Source organism: Vipera ursinii (assembly GCF_947247035.1).
Source record: "Vipera ursinii genome assembly, chromosome: 1".
Lineage (NCBI taxonomy): Eukaryota > Metazoa > Chordata > Lepidosauria > Squamata > Viperidae > Vipera > Vipera ursinii.
In genome coordinates, this window is record NC_139512.1 from 32,934,007 (window position 1) to 32,952,664 (window position 18,658).

The following is an 18,658-nucleotide window of genomic DNA, read 5'->3' on the forward strand; positions in this document are numbered from 1 at the left end:
TCCAGAAGCCGTGCCCACCCTATTGCCGGCAATGACAAAACTGTCCTGATAGGTTGTGCAACATCATGTGACGTCACGAGTTTAACATGTCTGTGGTAGCACTATGTGGCAGGGTGAGCTCCTCTCACTTGCCTCAGCTTCTGTCTGTTCTATGCAAGTAGATAGATAGGTACCATTTTGATGGGGAGACCAGTTCGTGCTCTGTGCAGGCAGTCAGATTCCTGATGGTTCTGAACCTTCCCAGTTGTGGTGCCTATTTGCGAGGCAGCTCTGGGAAAAAAAACGGTCCTTGGGTGAAGCTGCAGGAAGAGTCCCTTGTCTTTCTCTCTGGTGCGAAAACAGTTACCCTCCTGTGGCGCATCCTGGGAAGCATGCAAGTGTGTCCTACAACAGGGTTAGCATCTTGGCAAGCTAAATGAACTTTGCACTTGCACTGTGGTCTCCTGGCTAATGTAACAAAGCCATGTGATGATGATGATGATGATGATGATGATGATGATGATGATGATTTCACAACTGATTGGGAAAATTCTCTATTTCAATCATCTCTGCCATCGACATATTTTAGATAGAAATAGTAATATCACTTAAACTTATATACCGTCACTTAAACTTACATACAGCATTCTCTGGGCAGTTTACAATGGCAGCATATTGCCCTCAACAATCTGGGTCATCATTTTACTGACCTCAGAAGGATGGAAGACTGAGTCAACTTTGAGCCCTGGGAGGAGCAAATTCCAGGCTACAGAGAGTTTGCTTGTAATACTGGATTCTAAGCACTGCGCCAGCAGGGCTCCTCCTTCTAGATATCCAGTGACAGATAAATCAAAGTTAGTTATTCCATACCTTAATATAACTAAGGACGGGCTTCAGATCATCCAGGTAATATTCGTCAATTGCATGAGGTTTTCCTTCCACTTGAAATACATAGGCTGGATACAATTTGTTGCGAACTGGTAGTGCAAAATAGTTGGCAAATTCTTGACAGTCAATAGTTGCAGACATCAGAATTACCTTAAAAACAGCAGCATACAAAAATTTAGAATCATTTGAGTTTGCCAATATCGCACAATATTTTAGAAAATGTTGAGTTTACTTCCTGGAGTGAGGAAGTGGAAACATATATGGACATGTATCTTATTGATTTTTGCTGCAAAGAGTGAACTACAATAATGAAGTACAATCCATCGGAATGTGAGGATGTTTTGTTTTTTTGACATCAAGTATTTTGAGAGCCAATTTGGTGTAATTGTTAAGGCAGCAGGGTAGAAAATGGGGGGGGGACATTAGTTCTAGTTCTGTCTTACATCAGATACAAAGCCAGATTGGTGACCTTGGGCCATGTCACTCTTTCTCAAATCTCGCCAGAAGTCAAATTGACTTGAAGGAACCAAGAAAAAAATCTTCTTTATTTTTCAGATCCTGTTTTGGATTATATATACACACACATCAATAATTCAAAACTATAAGTCTGCAGTATTTATCTTTACTAATCCTTTTAGCTTGATAAATTTGCAATACTTCATATAATGATCAATTCCAAGTTTGGATACACAATTTGCTAATTACTAATTCATATCTTATAACTACAATGTTCTTTCCTTATTAAAAAAATTTAAGGAAATTGCATAAATGGCACTATGTGTGAAATACACCACATATAATGCTGCATTTGTCTATTGAATTACAGTAAATCATAATCTACCATTCACAAAACTGGTTTAAGAAATTTGCCAAGGCAAGATGAAATAAATCACATTAAGACTTAAGAAGATGCATGAATCTATCCAAATAATCCAACTTTGGACATATAAGTAAGAAAATGTTTAAGTGAATGAAGCACAGTGGTAGGAATAAATATCAATTTAATAAATAAAATAAATAAAAATAAATCCACATCTGGTCCATTCCTCAAGCCTCCTTAACACAAAAATGATTTTTTTCATTTTATATGTAAATATAAAACTGCAGGCTTGTGACTGCACTCCCCCCCCAAGCCTTCAATTTGTTCCTTATAATCCAAGCAACATCACATAAAATAGAAATTTCTTAGTACAATGTGTATGTAACTTTAGTCACATCTCTCAAATTTAAAAATGAAATATATATGAGAAAATATCACAATGTGGCTGTTTAATATGAACAAGAAGAAACATTATTATATGTCTAAAATCAGTTCCAAATTTATATACAGGAAATGTAATAAAACATTTTTTTTGGTTTAGATTAAAATCTAGTGGGTTGTTAAGATGCAACATTTCCCATTTCAGGCGGGGAAATATTTTTAGCTGCCTACTTATTTTTTTATCTGCACCCACCTATATCCCTGGGGTTGTCAACTATCAATGTCTGTTGAGGAACAATGGACAGAGAGAACACCATCCTATTGTTTTCTTTCACAGGAGAGAATAATTTTACAGCCATCAATATAGCACATTAAACTGTGCATAGTTTTTATTGCAAGAAAATTGTTAATGTCACAGCAATCCCTTCAAGCATTTTATGGGCAGAAGCCAATATTTTTAAGATAGATACTCACAAGGGCACCCAGAACTTTCATGGCTACCCCCATTATTAATGCCAGGGAAAACATCCAGACCTCTGAGCTCTTCAGATGAGAACATTCCCCCCCCCCATACACATGGATTGCTTCAGAATAAATTTGGCTGTAACTCTTAGTTTTAAATGGACTGAATTTAGCTTTTCATCAGTGAGGGAACAAGTTACCATTAGTAACAGATGGCAGTGGAGAAACCTCTAAAAATGAATTAAGGAGTGAAAAGAATTTATCTTAAACTAAAGATTATTCACTTTCTTAAATACAGGACAATGTTGAAGCCAAACATTTTAAGAAAAAGGCACAGGTAGTCCTTGACTTATGACCATAATTGTGCCGGTTGAAGGTCACAACAGTTGTTCAGCAGGTCATTATGTGACTGATTTTACATTATTTCTTGTGCCTGTCAACAAATGCCATGATTATTAAATGAAGACTGTGGTTGTTAAATAAACCCATTGTTCACAATGGGCATTTGGGTGGGGGTTTTTTGCCGGAAACCAAAAGTAAATGTCAATTTCCAGCCAAAAAATACCCCACTGTAAATCATGGTCATGTGACCACTGGACACTGTAAACAGCTACAAATGTGGGCTGGTTGCAGGGCACCAAAAATGCAATAATGTGATTAAGAAAGGGTGTGTAACATCAGATATCTTGAATCTGGGTTGTTAGTATCTTTTGGGGGGTCCATAGTAACTCTGAACAATTGCTAAGTGACTGGTTGTTAAGTGAGGACCAACAGCATTAGTGTTCTTTGTGAATGAGAAAAATAATGGAATTATTTACATACAAGATCAAAAGCAATGAGGACTTTCTACAAATAGCTGCCTATATCCTATTGATAAATGTTAACAACAGAAACTTAGGAACTTTTTCCAATGAGCTGTGGTAGAATATTACTGCTTTACTGAATAATCCTGGAAATTCTCCGTTACCTTCACAAATCGTGAATTTGTGTGGAGCAGTTTACGGATCACCAACAGCAACAGATCCATGTCTTCGGTACGCTCATGTATCTAAAACATAATATTAAAAGATGAGATGGCTCCACTTGAAATGAATTTACTATAGGCGCACATGGATTCTGAGATGAACCACTAGAAAACAGCAGGCTCTCAATAGCTTTAAAAAAGAGTAAGGTACACAATTGAAGAGCTTTGCTGAAATACAATTAATGACCTAAATAAGAGAATTACAATTGAAAAAGCTGAATCAGACATGTATGTCCTCAGGCCTCAGGGGTACCGTACTATTTTCAAAAGCTTTGAATATGGACCTAAAAGCTTCCAGCAATGGTTATCAAATTTTAATTTTGAAGTTTTGGAGGTGATATGAAATACGTGATTAATGAGTAGTTTTATACATTTTATTACAACAAATTTAATGTCATTCTAACTAAATCAAACAGATTTTGTCCCGGCTATACGGTCTTCTTTTCAGACTAGACTTATACAAGATTGTCCTCTGCTCTTGAGATTAAGTTACTCCCTGCTAAGCTAACTTACTCATATCCAAACTTAATTGATCCTATATATTCCAATGACAGTTGTGTTGAAATGCTGGATCCAGTCATTGTGATTAATGGTGATCAAGGCCAAGAAAACCTAGACTTATTTGTCTTTTATACTATGCAATATTATTAATAAATATATCTGTTAAAAATAAACCCGATAGACTTAATTTGATAGAACAGGGCAGCATTACCAATACTCCAAAAACTGTCAGGATGCTTGATCTAGCCACTAAATTTAGCACTGTAATTACTTCAGGGTACTTTGGAAAAGTCAAACAGCCAGGCTCAACTGTTCAAGTGGAATACTAAAACAGGATTATCCCCCCCCAAAAAAAACACAAAAAAACCCTGAGTTCAGGGCCATTATAAACCATGTATCTTGAGAACTGCCCAAAGATGCCAGACATACATCTCACCTTGAGAAAATTAAAAGACCCATGTATACAGTTAAGTCTCAACTTATGATTGTTCATTTAACAACAGTTCAAAGTTTTATTTTTATTTTTTTATTTTAATCCCATTCATACCCCACCCTTCTCCGAAGACTCAGGGCGGCTTACAATCTAAGCACAAATCAAATGTGCTTAGCAATAGCCTTCATTCTATGTATATGCCTGCTTATTAGGGCTTTCGCCCCCCCCCCCAAGCGGCATTATTACAAAGTCAGCTTATTGCCCCCAACAATCTGGGTCCTCATTTTACCTACCTCGGAAGGATGGAAGGCTGAGTCAACCTTGAGCCTGGTGGGATGCGAACCTGCAATAATTGCAGGCAGCTGGTGTTACTTAAGGAGGCACTAGCCCACTGCTCCACCAAGGCTCATATTTTGTCATAAGTTATGACAAAAAAACCATTACAACCTGCCCTTGAAGTTATGATTGTTAAGATTGTCTCTACTGTCATATGCTCGCAATTCAAGCATTTAGCAACTATTTATGATGGTTGCAGTATCTTGCGGTCACATGATCATGATTTGCAACCTTTCCAGACAGCTTCTGACAAGCAGAATTGGGGAAATCAGATCTGCTTAATGATAGCGTGATTCATTAAACAAACTGCAGTGATTTGCTTAACGACTGAAGTAAATATGCGGTAATGTGATGCATCACTTAGGACCGAAATTCTGGTCCTAACTGTGGTCGAGGACTAGCCACATTCCAAAGAAATAGGAACTTATTCCTAATGCATTAGAGTCCAAAGGTGCTTTTCCAAAAGGCAACTGGACTTCCTTTGTTTTTCCTTAAAAGGCATTTCACTTCGCATGCAGAAGTTTCTTTAGAAGCAAAACATCTTCAAGGAAAAACAAAGTTCAGTTGCCTTTTGAAAAAGCACCATAACCTGGATGACTGAGAATCCACATAGACATTAATACATTAATGCTTTTACTGTTTAATCAAATGTTATATGCGATACTGTATATCATTGACAGAACTCTCATAAAAACCTCCATAGAAAGTATCTGTGATAAAAACAGACTGAATGTAATTTTACGTATGTGTAATCCAAAGAAACCAGAAGCATTCAACATAAACAGGCCAGTTCTAAAGTAATGTTCTACCTTTGTCCAACTTACTTCATCTATATATAATTTTTATTCTTTTATCAATGTATAAAATACAAAGAAAAATAAAAATAGGAAATTAAGGGAAGAAAAAAGGGGGAAAGAAATATGAGGAAGAAAGAAAAAGGCGTTGACTTCCAACTCTTTTTAGCACAGTACAACATTAACTCAGCTTTTTACTTTTACACATTAATATATAACTAACTATTTTTATTACAAATCTATCTAATCAGCAAAACCAGTTTCTTTTTTTTATCACAAGCACAAAATCCAGAAGTGATATCCAAATAAAAAACATAAATATATTCTCCTCTTTGAATAGAACAACCAATTTAACCATTACTGCTTTATCTTCCTTGCTGTTGAAATAATATGCATTTCTATTTGCATCTAATAATCTTTATAAACTATCATTTATATATATAAAAAAATCACTGTATTCTTTCAGATTGTTTGACCTCAAAGGGAAAAATATTTTTTTCACCCATTTTAAAACACTAAGCTTTTCTTTAAAAACATTTCTAAAATTAAAACATTCTAATGCATCTTTTTTTAAGGCATTCTCTTAGCATACATACTTTAAGGTTCATTTTTTGGCCAATAAAATTCTAACTAACTCCATCTTACTTCATCTATGAAGATATGGGTGAACTCCAAAAGACTTTTGGCTCCAACTACTTTCTGCAGGAGGACTCCAGTTGTCATATAAATCAGCTTTGTATTCTGTGTTGCAACTTTTTCTAAACCAACCTGGAATGTTGGAAAGATACAGCACATGTTGCATTTAGGACGGCAATTCGGAAATAAATCTCTGTTTGATTATCAAACAGAACTTTTATTATACACATTAGAAAACTACATTATTACAATACTTTTCAACATAACAGCCACTCAGATTGAGGCACTTGTCATAACGTCTTACAAGGTTTGAAATTCCTTAGTAGTCGCCGCTCAGTACCAAATCTGGGGGGCGGGGGGGTTGATCAAAAACATCCCAACGGAACTGCTTCAAAAGTTCTTGGGTGCGTCTAGTGGTGTGTGGATGAGCATTATCGTGAACCAACACCACACTGAAAGTCAGCATGCCCCGACACTTGTTATGGATGGCTCATCTGAGTTTTCATGAAGTTTCACAGTAGACTTCTGAACTGATGGTCGAAACAAGCTCCATGAAATTCACTAGCAGTACTCCTTTGGCATCTTCACATTTGGCAGGATTTTCAATGGCACCACTTCCATTGTGGTGTTAGTTCATGATAATGCTTGCCCGCACACTGCTAGACTTCTGGTATGGTGTTGTTTCATGATAATAAAAAAAATTAAAATTAGCCACAGCATTAATGTTGCATTGTCCCTCATTCGCAGCTGATATTATCCATGTTTAAGTTGCTGCCACTATGTGCCTTTAAGTTTGTGCATGAATTCCAATTATTTGTACATAATGTACTTCAGTGTTATAAAATCAAAGACATTTGGGTACTTAAGTTAGTGACTTCTATTCTTCAGATGAAAGGAAGATTTCATAAAATACCTTATGGAAATTTAAAACAAGATTAAATTATAACAATCTGAAGTCAAAAACAGTAGCAACTAAGAGTAATTATGCATAATGCATAATTATGCATAAAACACTGGAACAAAAGCATTTTAAATGTCTGATTAAAGACAAGCTCAGCAGAAACTATACAAACATCTTTACAAAGAAAATATAAAATTCTGAGCTCAGTAATCAAATTGGGGATCTTAATGATAGACTACAAAAAATATATTTGAGTCAAGGATAGGACTTATCAGTGGAAGGAATCCAAGGAGCCTCAACCATAAGCTTGCATACAAAATACCAAGGGTTAGGAATCCAATAGTGATGGTTCAATTGACAAAAGGCTATACAGATTTAATTTCTCATCACTCCTTCAACCCCCTCCCAAGTGTTGATAACTGTTTAGACCAAATTTGGACATAAACAGGCTACACCTGGAACAATGGGAAAGTAGACTCTTGTTCCACTTATACAACCTTGTATTTTGACCACTGTTTTTTCTATAAAGCTACATTTATAATTTTAGTACACCCAGAAGCTACATAAGAAATTAAATTAATTCCCCTACAGCACAGAGAATGAATTTTAAGAGGAGGGGGGAAGCAAAACCTGGATGCGATTTCCACTGCAAAGATATTATGTGATGCATAGTAACACACTGCTCTACCTGGTAGCCCACAAGTTCACCCAAGGGCCATGATCTCTGCTTGCTAATCCATCTTGCAATGCTGCTGGCACCAATTCTCCTGGGCTGTGTAACCGCAATGTTACAATAAATAGAATGCTGTACACAGTGATCCAAAACATACTGTGGAAGTTGTGTGCTTTTGCCACTACCAGTAGATCCATGTACAATTACCACCGAGTGGTTTTCTATCAATGAAAGCATCTGAAATTTTTAAAAAAATGTATTAAAACAATGAGAGACCTAAATCTTAAAATATTTTTCCAGTTCTGCCTTCTTCCATTCTTAAAAATTCTGAATTTCTCTTTTCTATATTCTCTGTAGAAAATTCTTGTTGGTATACCATTAACAGTATCCAAAATTGCTTTGTCTCACTTTTCAGCCCTCACTCCTCTACTTCTACCATATTTGGCTGCCTACCCCAAAAAATTATTTTAAATTGTCATTTATCTCCTCTTTTGCTGACCTGGCTGCTAGATATTCTCCTCTAGAACATCTACATCAAGAGCAGATATTGTTAAATCCCAACTGTTTTTTTAAAAAAATCCACACTTTAAGCCATATTCCATAAAATCTGTTTATATATAAATTTCTTTTTATTCTCCAATCTTTTTTAATCAACACTTTAGTTCATGAATATTTAATTTATGAAACATCCCTTAAATTGTTGGAGTACAATCAGCAGATTGTTTACTGTATTGTTAAATTCATTTTCCATTAAAACAAACATACAAAAAAGGGTGCAATAGAGTGGAGAGTTGTGTTTAAGTCAAGTAAACACAAGACTGGCAAGTACAAGACAATAGCTTTCCTGCCTTATTTCAAGGACTGCAGTTCTTTTTCCATGTTAACCCCCATGCTTCTAAATAATACCTTTCAGACATTATTGAAGTGTGAATAACTGTAGCAATATCATCCAAACAAAAAAAGATTAGCACTGCCACATTAACAGCACTGAAGAAAAGCACTTCAGGCCACATACATCTCTTCAAGTTACAAAGTAAGTGGCATATTTAGCAGCACTTTCGGCTCTCCACTTATTACTTTATGAGGCAGTGAATTTCCCATTCAAAATAGGGTGAACAACAAACCCAGTTAGCCTAGTATAACTTAATATTCATGCAGACAAGCTTGAAAGACAGAAAAATAAAGTTAATTCAGCATCACAATAACCACTAATGGACAAAATCAAAAGCAATCAAAGAAAAGTGATGGGCAGGGTGGAAGAAAAACCTAACAGTTGTAATTTTAGCTACGATTTAAAAATAAATTGGTAACCTCTTCCTTGTATCTTGAGATGGGCAAATCAGGGTATTTGTAATTGCCACCTGGTATGCAAGCCACAAAAGTAGATTCATGCTGAGATGTTCCTAGAGACACAAATTAAGAGATCAGAAATGCAGGTTAATCAAAATACTGTACTCAAGAGACCACAAAATCCAAGTTTCCACACATCAGGTCAGCAGTAGTTACTGAAGACAAATTTGCACAAGAGATTTGTGCAACCACCACAGTTTGCATCTCTTCTGAATGACCGCATGTTTTCTAATTTTTAATATCTAACTATTCCTTCAACTGTGTACAAGATCTACAGTTGGCTCAGCGTTCAGAAACGCGAACCTGCTTTTGACAGGAATCATAAAAGGATGAAAAGAAATGAAAGCAAAAACTGGTATTTCAGTGATCTAATTGAAATTTCTCATTCATATGCACCATTCATATTTTGCTATTTCTTTCAAGCAGCTGAAATTATGAATTTAAAAAGATAACAGATGTTCTGGTTTATACAACACATTAAGCTGTAAGGTTATTTATCCTTAATGTGCTCTGCAGACTCAGTAGCACAGTTAGTAAAATCTAAAGCTATAATTGCCAGTTCTTTAGGAAGTCTTGGTCCTCAAATGCACTGAGTTCTTCCCAAGTACCTAGTATGTCATAATGTACTGGCATAGTATATGTGCAGATCCAAGCAGTAGGGCCTTTTGCAACTGACAGATGAAAATTTTGTCAATGCACAGATTTCTAACTGACATCCAATACTCTTTGATATGGCACTTACTGTTATTTTCTAAGAATAACACAGTACAAAGAATAAACAAAGAAATCAAATATTTGACTTATGTTCTTTGGTAAGGTGAAGACTCTGTCCAACATGAAACCATGCTGGCACTTCCCAAATTCTACTCATCACCTCTAAATACTCTTTTTTACTCCCATAATCCCTTAATTTGGGGTAGAGTTGGGTTGACTGGGGATGGAGCTGTGCATTTACTGGCCAGACGCCCTTCCTGATGCCATTTGGAGCTCGCAGCAGATATTTTTTCTTTGCGCCCTAGGAGAGAAACATCTGCTGCTACATCTGCCAACCTTCCAACTCGGAGGCGAGCAGCTTCATCACTAGGCCACTAAACTGCTCTTTACTCGTCATTTCTATGTCCTTTACACCAGAATTCTGCCAAACATCTTTCCAGAACATTTAACAAAATCAATCTTCTTTTTGCATTGACTCTTATCATAGAAATAGTAACATTTTTCCAATCATCAGGTATATGTGCGGCACCCAAACACACATGCCACTTTATAAGCAAACCATATTTATTGTTGGGGGCAATAAGCTGACTTTGTAATAATGCCGCTTGGGGGGGGCCCGAAAGCCCTAATAAGCAGGCATATACATAGAATGAAGGCTATTGCTAAGCACGTTGGTTTGTGCTTAAATTGTAAGCCGCCCTGAGTCTTTGGAGAAGGGCGGGATATAAATGGGATTAAAATAAAATAAAAAAATTTAGTACAGGTATTTGTTATATCATGTATATCTGCAGCCTTACCATCTTTTCCCATTCTTTCAATCTTTAATGACTTCATCATTTTTTCTTGGACTTTATCATTTACAGAATTTATTTCAATACCATTCCTTGACATACAAGATGATTTCCATACAAATTAGTATTCCCATCACAAAATTCTCCTTCTAGTGTTCCCACTTCAGTTTCATCAGAAATAATTTCATCATTTTTATTTGTAATTCAATTCATTCTGCTGCAAGCTCTTTGCTTCGTTTTTCACCCACATCTAAAACTATTTTTTATTTTCATCAAAATCATTCTGTATGTTTTCTCTTTTAACTGTTCCTGATCTCCTGAATACATTCTTTGCAATTAAGACAGTCCATGTTAACTTACAGCATCGAGACACCTATTTCTATTGCTAAATGACATTTTGTGGTTCATTCAATTTTTTCAAATTTCACTTTCATTCTTTTCATTTTTCTCAAAGTTTTAGATTTGACACTACCAAGTGGTCAGTCTCGGGTTCAGAAATCTTGTCATACTTGCATCCTCACTAATTATTTTAATCTTTTATCATAAATAATCAATAGTGCTTTAGGTTTATATTCATATAACATTTTCCAGAAAAAGCACAGATGTTCATCCATGGCACTCTATGTTACATCCTTTGAATCTGGATCTCTGCCTAATCTGGATCTTCCTAATCCAACTGCATAATTACTTTGCATAATTCTTGATTAGAGACAGCATAAACAGGGATGTTTTGTCTGCAGAAGCATTAGAATAGCCACAGGCTGTTCAATCTTCTTCAACCCTCCCCACCTATCTCCCTTCCCATCTCTGCCATTTTGGGTGCCTTACTTCCTGATGCCAACTGCCCCTGCCACCTAGCCCTGCCTGCAGCCATGCCCACACAACCTCCAGGATCATCATTCATACACTCGTCTTCTTTCACTAGCCCATGAAAGATAACCCTGGCTGTGCCAGCACAAACACACACACACACACACACACACACACACACACAAAAAAAACCTGGTTAGAAAGTTCTTTTGATCCAGCATAGTTGAGGCCTCCTTTCTTGTGGCAAGATTCTTTTGCAAAAGAAGTCCCTGGCTAGCCACAAGACAACCCCAACTGCACTGATGTGAAAGAACACTATGTAAAAGAAGGTTCTGGCAAGTATAGAAGTGGCACATAATGAAGTGGGTGCAACAGTGGGGGCAGCAAGAGGAACTGGCAGCAGCAGGTAGGTGGGCAAGCAAAAGGCAATCATATATGTAAGTGGGCCAGATCAGGCCTGAATTTTGGACACATTTATCATGGAGGGGCTACAACAGCCAGAAGCTTGAGAACCAGTAGTAACTTTGAACAGTCACTAAACAAATGAAGATTAAGGAATAACTACTTATAATGCAGTTGGCCGATTTGTATCTCATTCGGTTATACAAGCCCAGCCAGTATGCTTGTTTTGTGCTTCAGTGTGTTAGGCCCTGGCAACGGAATTCAGTCAATCATGTCAGTGTCTCATGAGAAGAGCAAGAACTGTTTGGACAGGACTTCACATTATTTTATTCAGTGCTTTTTTTCTTTAAAAAAAAGTGCCAGATACTCTTTCTTGTTAATCTTTTATTTATATAATTTTATTTATATATTTATTTGTATAATTAAATCTTAACCAAGGTCCAAAACAGACTCAAGATCCTGGCTTGTTCTAAATCTCAAAACCCCATCTCTATGGTAGAGATGCAGTAAATTTAAGTAAAGTGAACTGTTTATATATCTGAGCTTTATAACTAAGATAATTACTGCAGTACGGTAACTAAAAATAAGTCATTCTTCTGTTAACGAGTTATAGTGTTGATAATAAAATGCTACTATTAATATTGGACTATTTTTAAGTATGCAGTGCTTCTGAAAGACTCATAGACTCTGTCACAACATTACAAAGCTGGCTGGTATCCACCCCCTGGCAAATTCAAACATGTCAGTATGGAAACATTAAGAGCTCTGTGCAATTTGACCAAACTGAACTAGAAGATATTTCAAGCTGTTAGGAAATATATTTCAAGTGGTGCTAGGAAAATCCCAGAAGTTCAGTGACAGGTGCCTAGAAACATGTTGATTAATAACTAGAAAACTTAATTTATTTTTTTTACCCAGTTCCAAACAGGACTGCAGGAAAACACTACCTTGCATAACATTAATGGAGGAAGTTTTTTATTCCCATCTCTTTCGTTTCTTCAGGAAAGGTTCCCAAGGCATCACTTTACTCTTATAACAAGCATTATAAATAAATGTATTATAATAAGGCTCCACCCCCTATCCAATCCCTCTATTAGAAGACATAACATTTATAAATGCTTATACTGCCAAACATTTCCCTTTTTCTTCCTACTCATCACTGGAATCTCCCACTTAAGACATGCCATGCTTTATTTTATTTTCTATACGGTCACTTGTCTGAAATGGTATAGATTCTCCTGCTTGAGCCGGGGGCTAGAGTAGAAGTCCTCCAAAGTCCCTGTCAGTTCTATTCTATTCTATTCTATTCTATTCTATTCTATTCTATTCTATTCTATTCTATTCTATTCTATTCTATTCTATTCTCCTATATGCACACGATCCTTAAAGGTAAAGGTAAAGGTTCCCCCGCACATGCGTGCTAGTCGTTCCCGACTCTAGGGGCCGGTGCTCATCTCTGTTTCAAAGCCGAAGAGCCAGCACTTGTCCGAGGACGTCTCCGTGGTCATGTGGCCGGCATGACTAGACGCCAAAGGCGCACGGATCGCTGTTACCTTCCCACTGTAGTGGTCCCTATTTTTCTACTTGCATTTTTACGTGCTTTAGAACTGCTAGGTTGGCAGAAGCTGGGACGAGTAACAGGCGCTCACTCTGTTACGCGGCACTCGGGATTCGACCCGCCAAACTGCCGACCTTCTGATCGACAAGCTCAGCGTCCTAACCCACTGAGCCACCACGTCCGCTGCCCATTCACTTACTCAAGTTACTTTTAAAGTTATCCAAGTTAGTGGTCACAAACTGTGTCTTATATTAATGAATTCAATTACTCATCAGTAATTTATTTATTTATTTATTTATTTTAATTCCATTTATATCCCGCCCTTCTCCGAAGACTCAGGGCATCTACTTTGGTTCTATATGTAACATCAATGGTCCAAACTATTTAAAATACTAAATGTTTTTATTTGGCATAGTATTCTTCATCTGGGTGCACATCTCTTTGCTTTTTAATATATTATTCTAGCTTTTTTATAGTGCAAAATGTTCAGTCATTGAAAATCAGGCATTTTTTTAATCTATGTATAAATAAATAATTCATGTTGCTGGAAGTACAGCTAATGCATTAATTAACTATCTTAATTAAATGGAGACATATCTAAGACATATCGTTCAAGTGTGGCCCCAAAAATATTAGTTATAATTTCCTAACTCTGGTTTGTTAAAATAAAGTAAGATTATTTGATTTTTGATTCAGTATGTTGTGTTAATGTAGGCTACAGAATGGTGAAACAGAAAAATGGTAATAAATTTCATCAGTAAAATCAATTTCACATTCTTGTCACCTCTGTCAGATGACTACAATTCACTTTACGTTGCACTATCCTTAAAGAAAATTCCACATTTACAACCTGACACATAATGCAGCTGCCTCTTTGCTGATCAGTGTTACAGGTTAGTTAATTACAAGCAGTTCTCAAGTTACAGCAGCAACTGGGATGACAATTTCCATCACTAAATGATGCGTTCATAAAGTGCAATGTCGTGTGACTGCATTGCTTAGCAATGGCAATCCCTGTTGTTGTTAAGCAAGGACATTGAACTAAGAGTGGGGATACCCAGATTCTAGTCCATCTTAGATCAATGGGTAACGTTTTGGCCAATTACTCTCTCTCAGTCCAATCTCTTTTCATAGGGTGGTTGCTGTGGAGAAAAATAGGAGGAAAGAGCATTATGTATGCTATCTTGTGTTCCTGTATAAAGAAGATGGGAGGCAAATCAAATACACAAGTAACTAAATTTAGGTTATCTACATTTGATCTTAATCAAACAGCCAAGGAGTAGTATTATAAAGATCAATAGCTGTCCATCGCTGCCCATTAACTTACTCAAGTTACTTTTAAAGTTATCCAAGTTAGTGGTCACAAACTGTGTCTTATATTAATGAATTCAAAGGGTTAGCATAAGGGCTATGTGAAGAAGTGCTTCCTTCCATCTCTTTTCAAATTCCTTCCAGCCAGCTTCACTTGGTGTTCTCTATTCCTGGCATACTCAGTTCTTGCTGCTGAAATTGGTAAAAAAAAAAAAAAACAGAGCCATTCCTTCAAATGCAATATCTTATTCCAATGTTTCCCAAATGCTGCATTTCACAATCCATTTTACGGTCAATGCATGATTGGAGAGGATTTCTAAGATAAGAAGAAAGTAGGGAAAATACCTGGTTTACAGGAAGACTCGCTATCACCTGCTGTCTCAAGTTCTTTTGTCTCCAATTGCCTATATCTTTTTACATATTCCTCTCCATCACTTTGCAACACAGGCGTCCTAGAAGTAAAAAAAAAAAGTTAAAATGGAAACTTATAATAAAAATCTGACTGACAATAATAATAATAATAATAATAATAATAATAATAATAATAATAATAATAATAATTTAATTTCTATACCGCCCTTCTCCCGAAGGACTCCCCTGAGTACCATCAAAGAATAATTTTTTGAAGATGCATATTAGTTATGGACCACAGTTTTCCTATCCACTGCTGACAGAGTAGTGTATAAGAACCTATAGAGGGAAGCCAAACAAGTTATTAGTGCTAAGAAAGCGCAGAAAGAGGAGGAACTGGCTCAATCTATTAAAAAGGAGGAGAAAAGGAGAAAAAAACTGTGCAATCACTAAAAGGGACAACGTTAACCATATAAACAATGGAATTACATATCTAGAAAATGTCACATATGAGGCAAAATTACAACAGCTGATCATGACACACTGACTAAGTTAACATTCACGCTGAGACATAATGTGGCTACTTTTGGATTAGTGTGTTGTATGAACATAGCCTATTGCAAAATAGTACCCATCCCAAAGCTGTGGATACAGTTCCATCACCAAGCATAGATAAGAATAGACATGTTGCATGAAAATCTGAATCAGAGCTGATAATACTCAGTCTTATAGTTTAAAAAAAAATGATAGGAAACTGACTATTTCAGCATTTTATTAATGTCGTTGTAAGAGAAAGTGACAGGGCATTAAGAAGACAAGTATAAAAATTTAAATTGGAAAAAAAATGGAACAAAGCCACTGGAAATTGCTCTCTTGAACACAAGCATTTCTGACAGCAGCCCTTCACAAACCTCAATAATTTTAGGCCCTTATTTTCCACTTTAATACCCAATTTTTCATCCCAGCATCAGTGCTTCCTAAGGAAAGGGCTGGAGGTTTCATGTAAAACAATGCCAACCACTCTTAACTCAAGGTATGCTTTCAACCATATTGATGCTCTTTGTTGTGATTCAGGGTCTGCCTGTGGGTTCGGCAGTTGGGTCGGACGACTCAGAGGAGGAGGGGGGTGTTGAAGAGCTTGCTGAGGGGGTTGGAGAGCTTGCTGATGAGAGCCCTCAGCCAGACCCCTCCCACCTGGTCACAACGCAGACCCAGCTGTGTGAGCCTGACAGCGTGGATGAAGATGACCCACAGCTGGCCCTGTTCAAGGACGCCCGACGCAGGAGGCAGTCAATCAGGAGTAAACAGAGGAAGGCAATGGGGCACCTCGGAAGGAGGCAGAGAGAAGCCACGCCCTGAACTGTATAAAAGGGGAATGCGTGGGAGGGCTGGTTTGCTGAAGGCAACCGCTTGAATAGCTCCTGTTTCATGGTTCGTGTCTTGTTCTGTTTGCTTTTGTATCCATAAATTTGGCAGGCTTAGTTCCAGCCTCTTGCCTTCTTGTAAAAGGGGTTGTCCCTGCCTTTTCTGCAGGGCCGGTAGCAGGCTGGTACAGAACACTCTTATGCAACACAAATCTCTTCTTGACCATGCACATGTATCTCCCTTTTTCATCTCCTGGACTTTATTTTTAAGGGGAAAGACTAAGAAAATGCTGCTCAAAATGACAACAGCACTAAGACTTGCCTTTCCATTCTTTAGACATTCTTACTTGTATTATCACTCACATTACTGTTTACTAGAAAACACACAACTGTGCTATCACAGCAAATATAGATGCACCTAAACATTGTAAGGGAGCACCTAACAAAAGTCTGCTCCGTTAAATATACACAATTTACCTTAATACTGTATGTAGCACACAACTGAAATTACATCATCAGCAATAGTACACACACAGTAAGAACAGGTAGTCCTCAACTTACAATTACAATTGAGCCCAAAATTTATGTTGCTAAGTGAGAAATTTGTTAAGTGAATTTTGCCCCATTTTACGACTTTTCTTGCCACATTACTAAGTGAATCACTGCAGTTATTAAATTAATAACATAGTTGTTAAGTGAATCTGGTTTCTCTACTGACTTTGCTTGTCAAAGGGGGACAAAAGAGGATCACATGATTCTGGGACATTGCAACCATCATATGTGTTAGCTGTCAAGCATCTGAATATAAATCACACAACTATGGGAATGCTGCAATGGTCATAAATATAAAAACTGATCATAAGTCACTTTTTCCAGTGCCATTGTAACTTCGGTCGCTGAACAAACTGTTGTAAGTTGAGAATTACCTGTATAGCTATTTTATCTGTATTGTAGATTTTTCGTATACATTTACCCAACTCACAGTAATCTTAAACATCAACGAAAAATGGTCTTCTGATCTAAGTGTTGCTTATTGTGTTATTCCAATGTTTCTTAAATAAATATTCATACTCCAATTTGCAGATTCTCAGGTTAAATTCCTAACACGATAGGCTTTATCAATTTTCCAAAAGAGTGTATTGAAAGTGAAGGATTTTTCTGTCTCCTTTTATAAGACTACTTCCCCAGATCATAAGATGAAACAATGATGGGAGATTCAGGGAAGATAAAATACTTCTTCATATATTTGCCACAAGCTGGTTATACCCACCAAACTGAATGAAATTTGTGCTATTTGTGGGCTTCCTATTAGTATGTGATAGGTTGCTGTGTAACACAACAAAATACTAGGCTAATTCAGCCTACTTCTTATTTTGTGTGGGTATGTGTGTTATCATAGTACTGAACATGGTTAAACAATGGGAATTTTTAGTTGTAATCCTTCTTGGAGAAAAAGGCCCTGGCGAAAGTAACCTTCCCCCCTGTCACATTTCATATAGATAATTGCAATGAATTCTCCAAGGGGCTGCTTTGAAGGATATTCAGAATCTTGATGCAAAGTATATCAGCCTAGTTATTGGCAGGGGACAGTCACTACCTGCACATTGCTGTAGGCTCTACATTGATCAACAATATAGTACTTGCAGCATCATTATTTCAAGCTGAGTCATCTTTTCAGCATGCCTGTACACATTCTGAGGAGGGTATAGAGATTCAAGAGGGAGCAGGAAATCAGTGCATTTCAGAGATGGCACCAATCCTGTCAATAGTCTCCTCCAGGAAATCCGGATAGCATCCTCCTTTGTGATTTTCAGACTCTCTGTTACAGACATGTCAAACACAAGGCCCGGGGGCCAGATCCGGCCCACAAAGTGGTTTCATGTGGCCCACGAAGCCATCCTGGAAACAGTGAGGGAACGGCCCCCACGGCCCTGGCCCAGAGACCCTCCTTCTGCCAGAGACCCTCAGATCCCCTGTCCCACTCCCCTGTCCCACTCCTGCCCAGGCCCCCATAGGCACCCTTGATGCGAACAATGTAGAGCTAGCCACGCCCACCCAGTAGGCCATACGCACTCTAGCCACGCCCACCCAGTAGGCCACGCCCACGCTGGCCATACCCACCCGGCCCCCTGAGGGCAACCGCAATGCTGATGTGGCCCTCAATGAAATTGAGTTTGAC

General features: G+C 37.4%; 1 protein-coding gene across 1 annotated transcript in view; it reads right to left on the minus strand.

Annotated features, from left to right (window-relative positions):
- The window catches only part of TDRD9 (tudor domain containing 9), an 84,845-nt gene that overhangs the window by 50,441 nt on the left and 15,746 nt on the right, over positions 1–18,658 (minus strand). The window contains exons 2-7 of the mRNA XM_083360491.1: positions 15,110–15,216; positions 9,140–9,231; positions 7,844–8,065; positions 6,264–6,386; positions 3,498–3,578; positions 850–1,017 (exon numbers count right to left, since the gene is read on the minus strand). Coding sequence (XP_083216617.1) covers positions 850–1,017; positions 3,498–3,578; positions 6,264–6,386; positions 7,844–8,065; positions 9,140–9,231; positions 15,110–15,216 — 793 coding nt within the window. The remainder of the gene's footprint in view (positions 1–849; positions 1,018–3,497; positions 3,579–6,263; positions 6,387–7,843; positions 8,066–9,139; positions 9,232–15,109; positions 15,217–18,658) is intronic.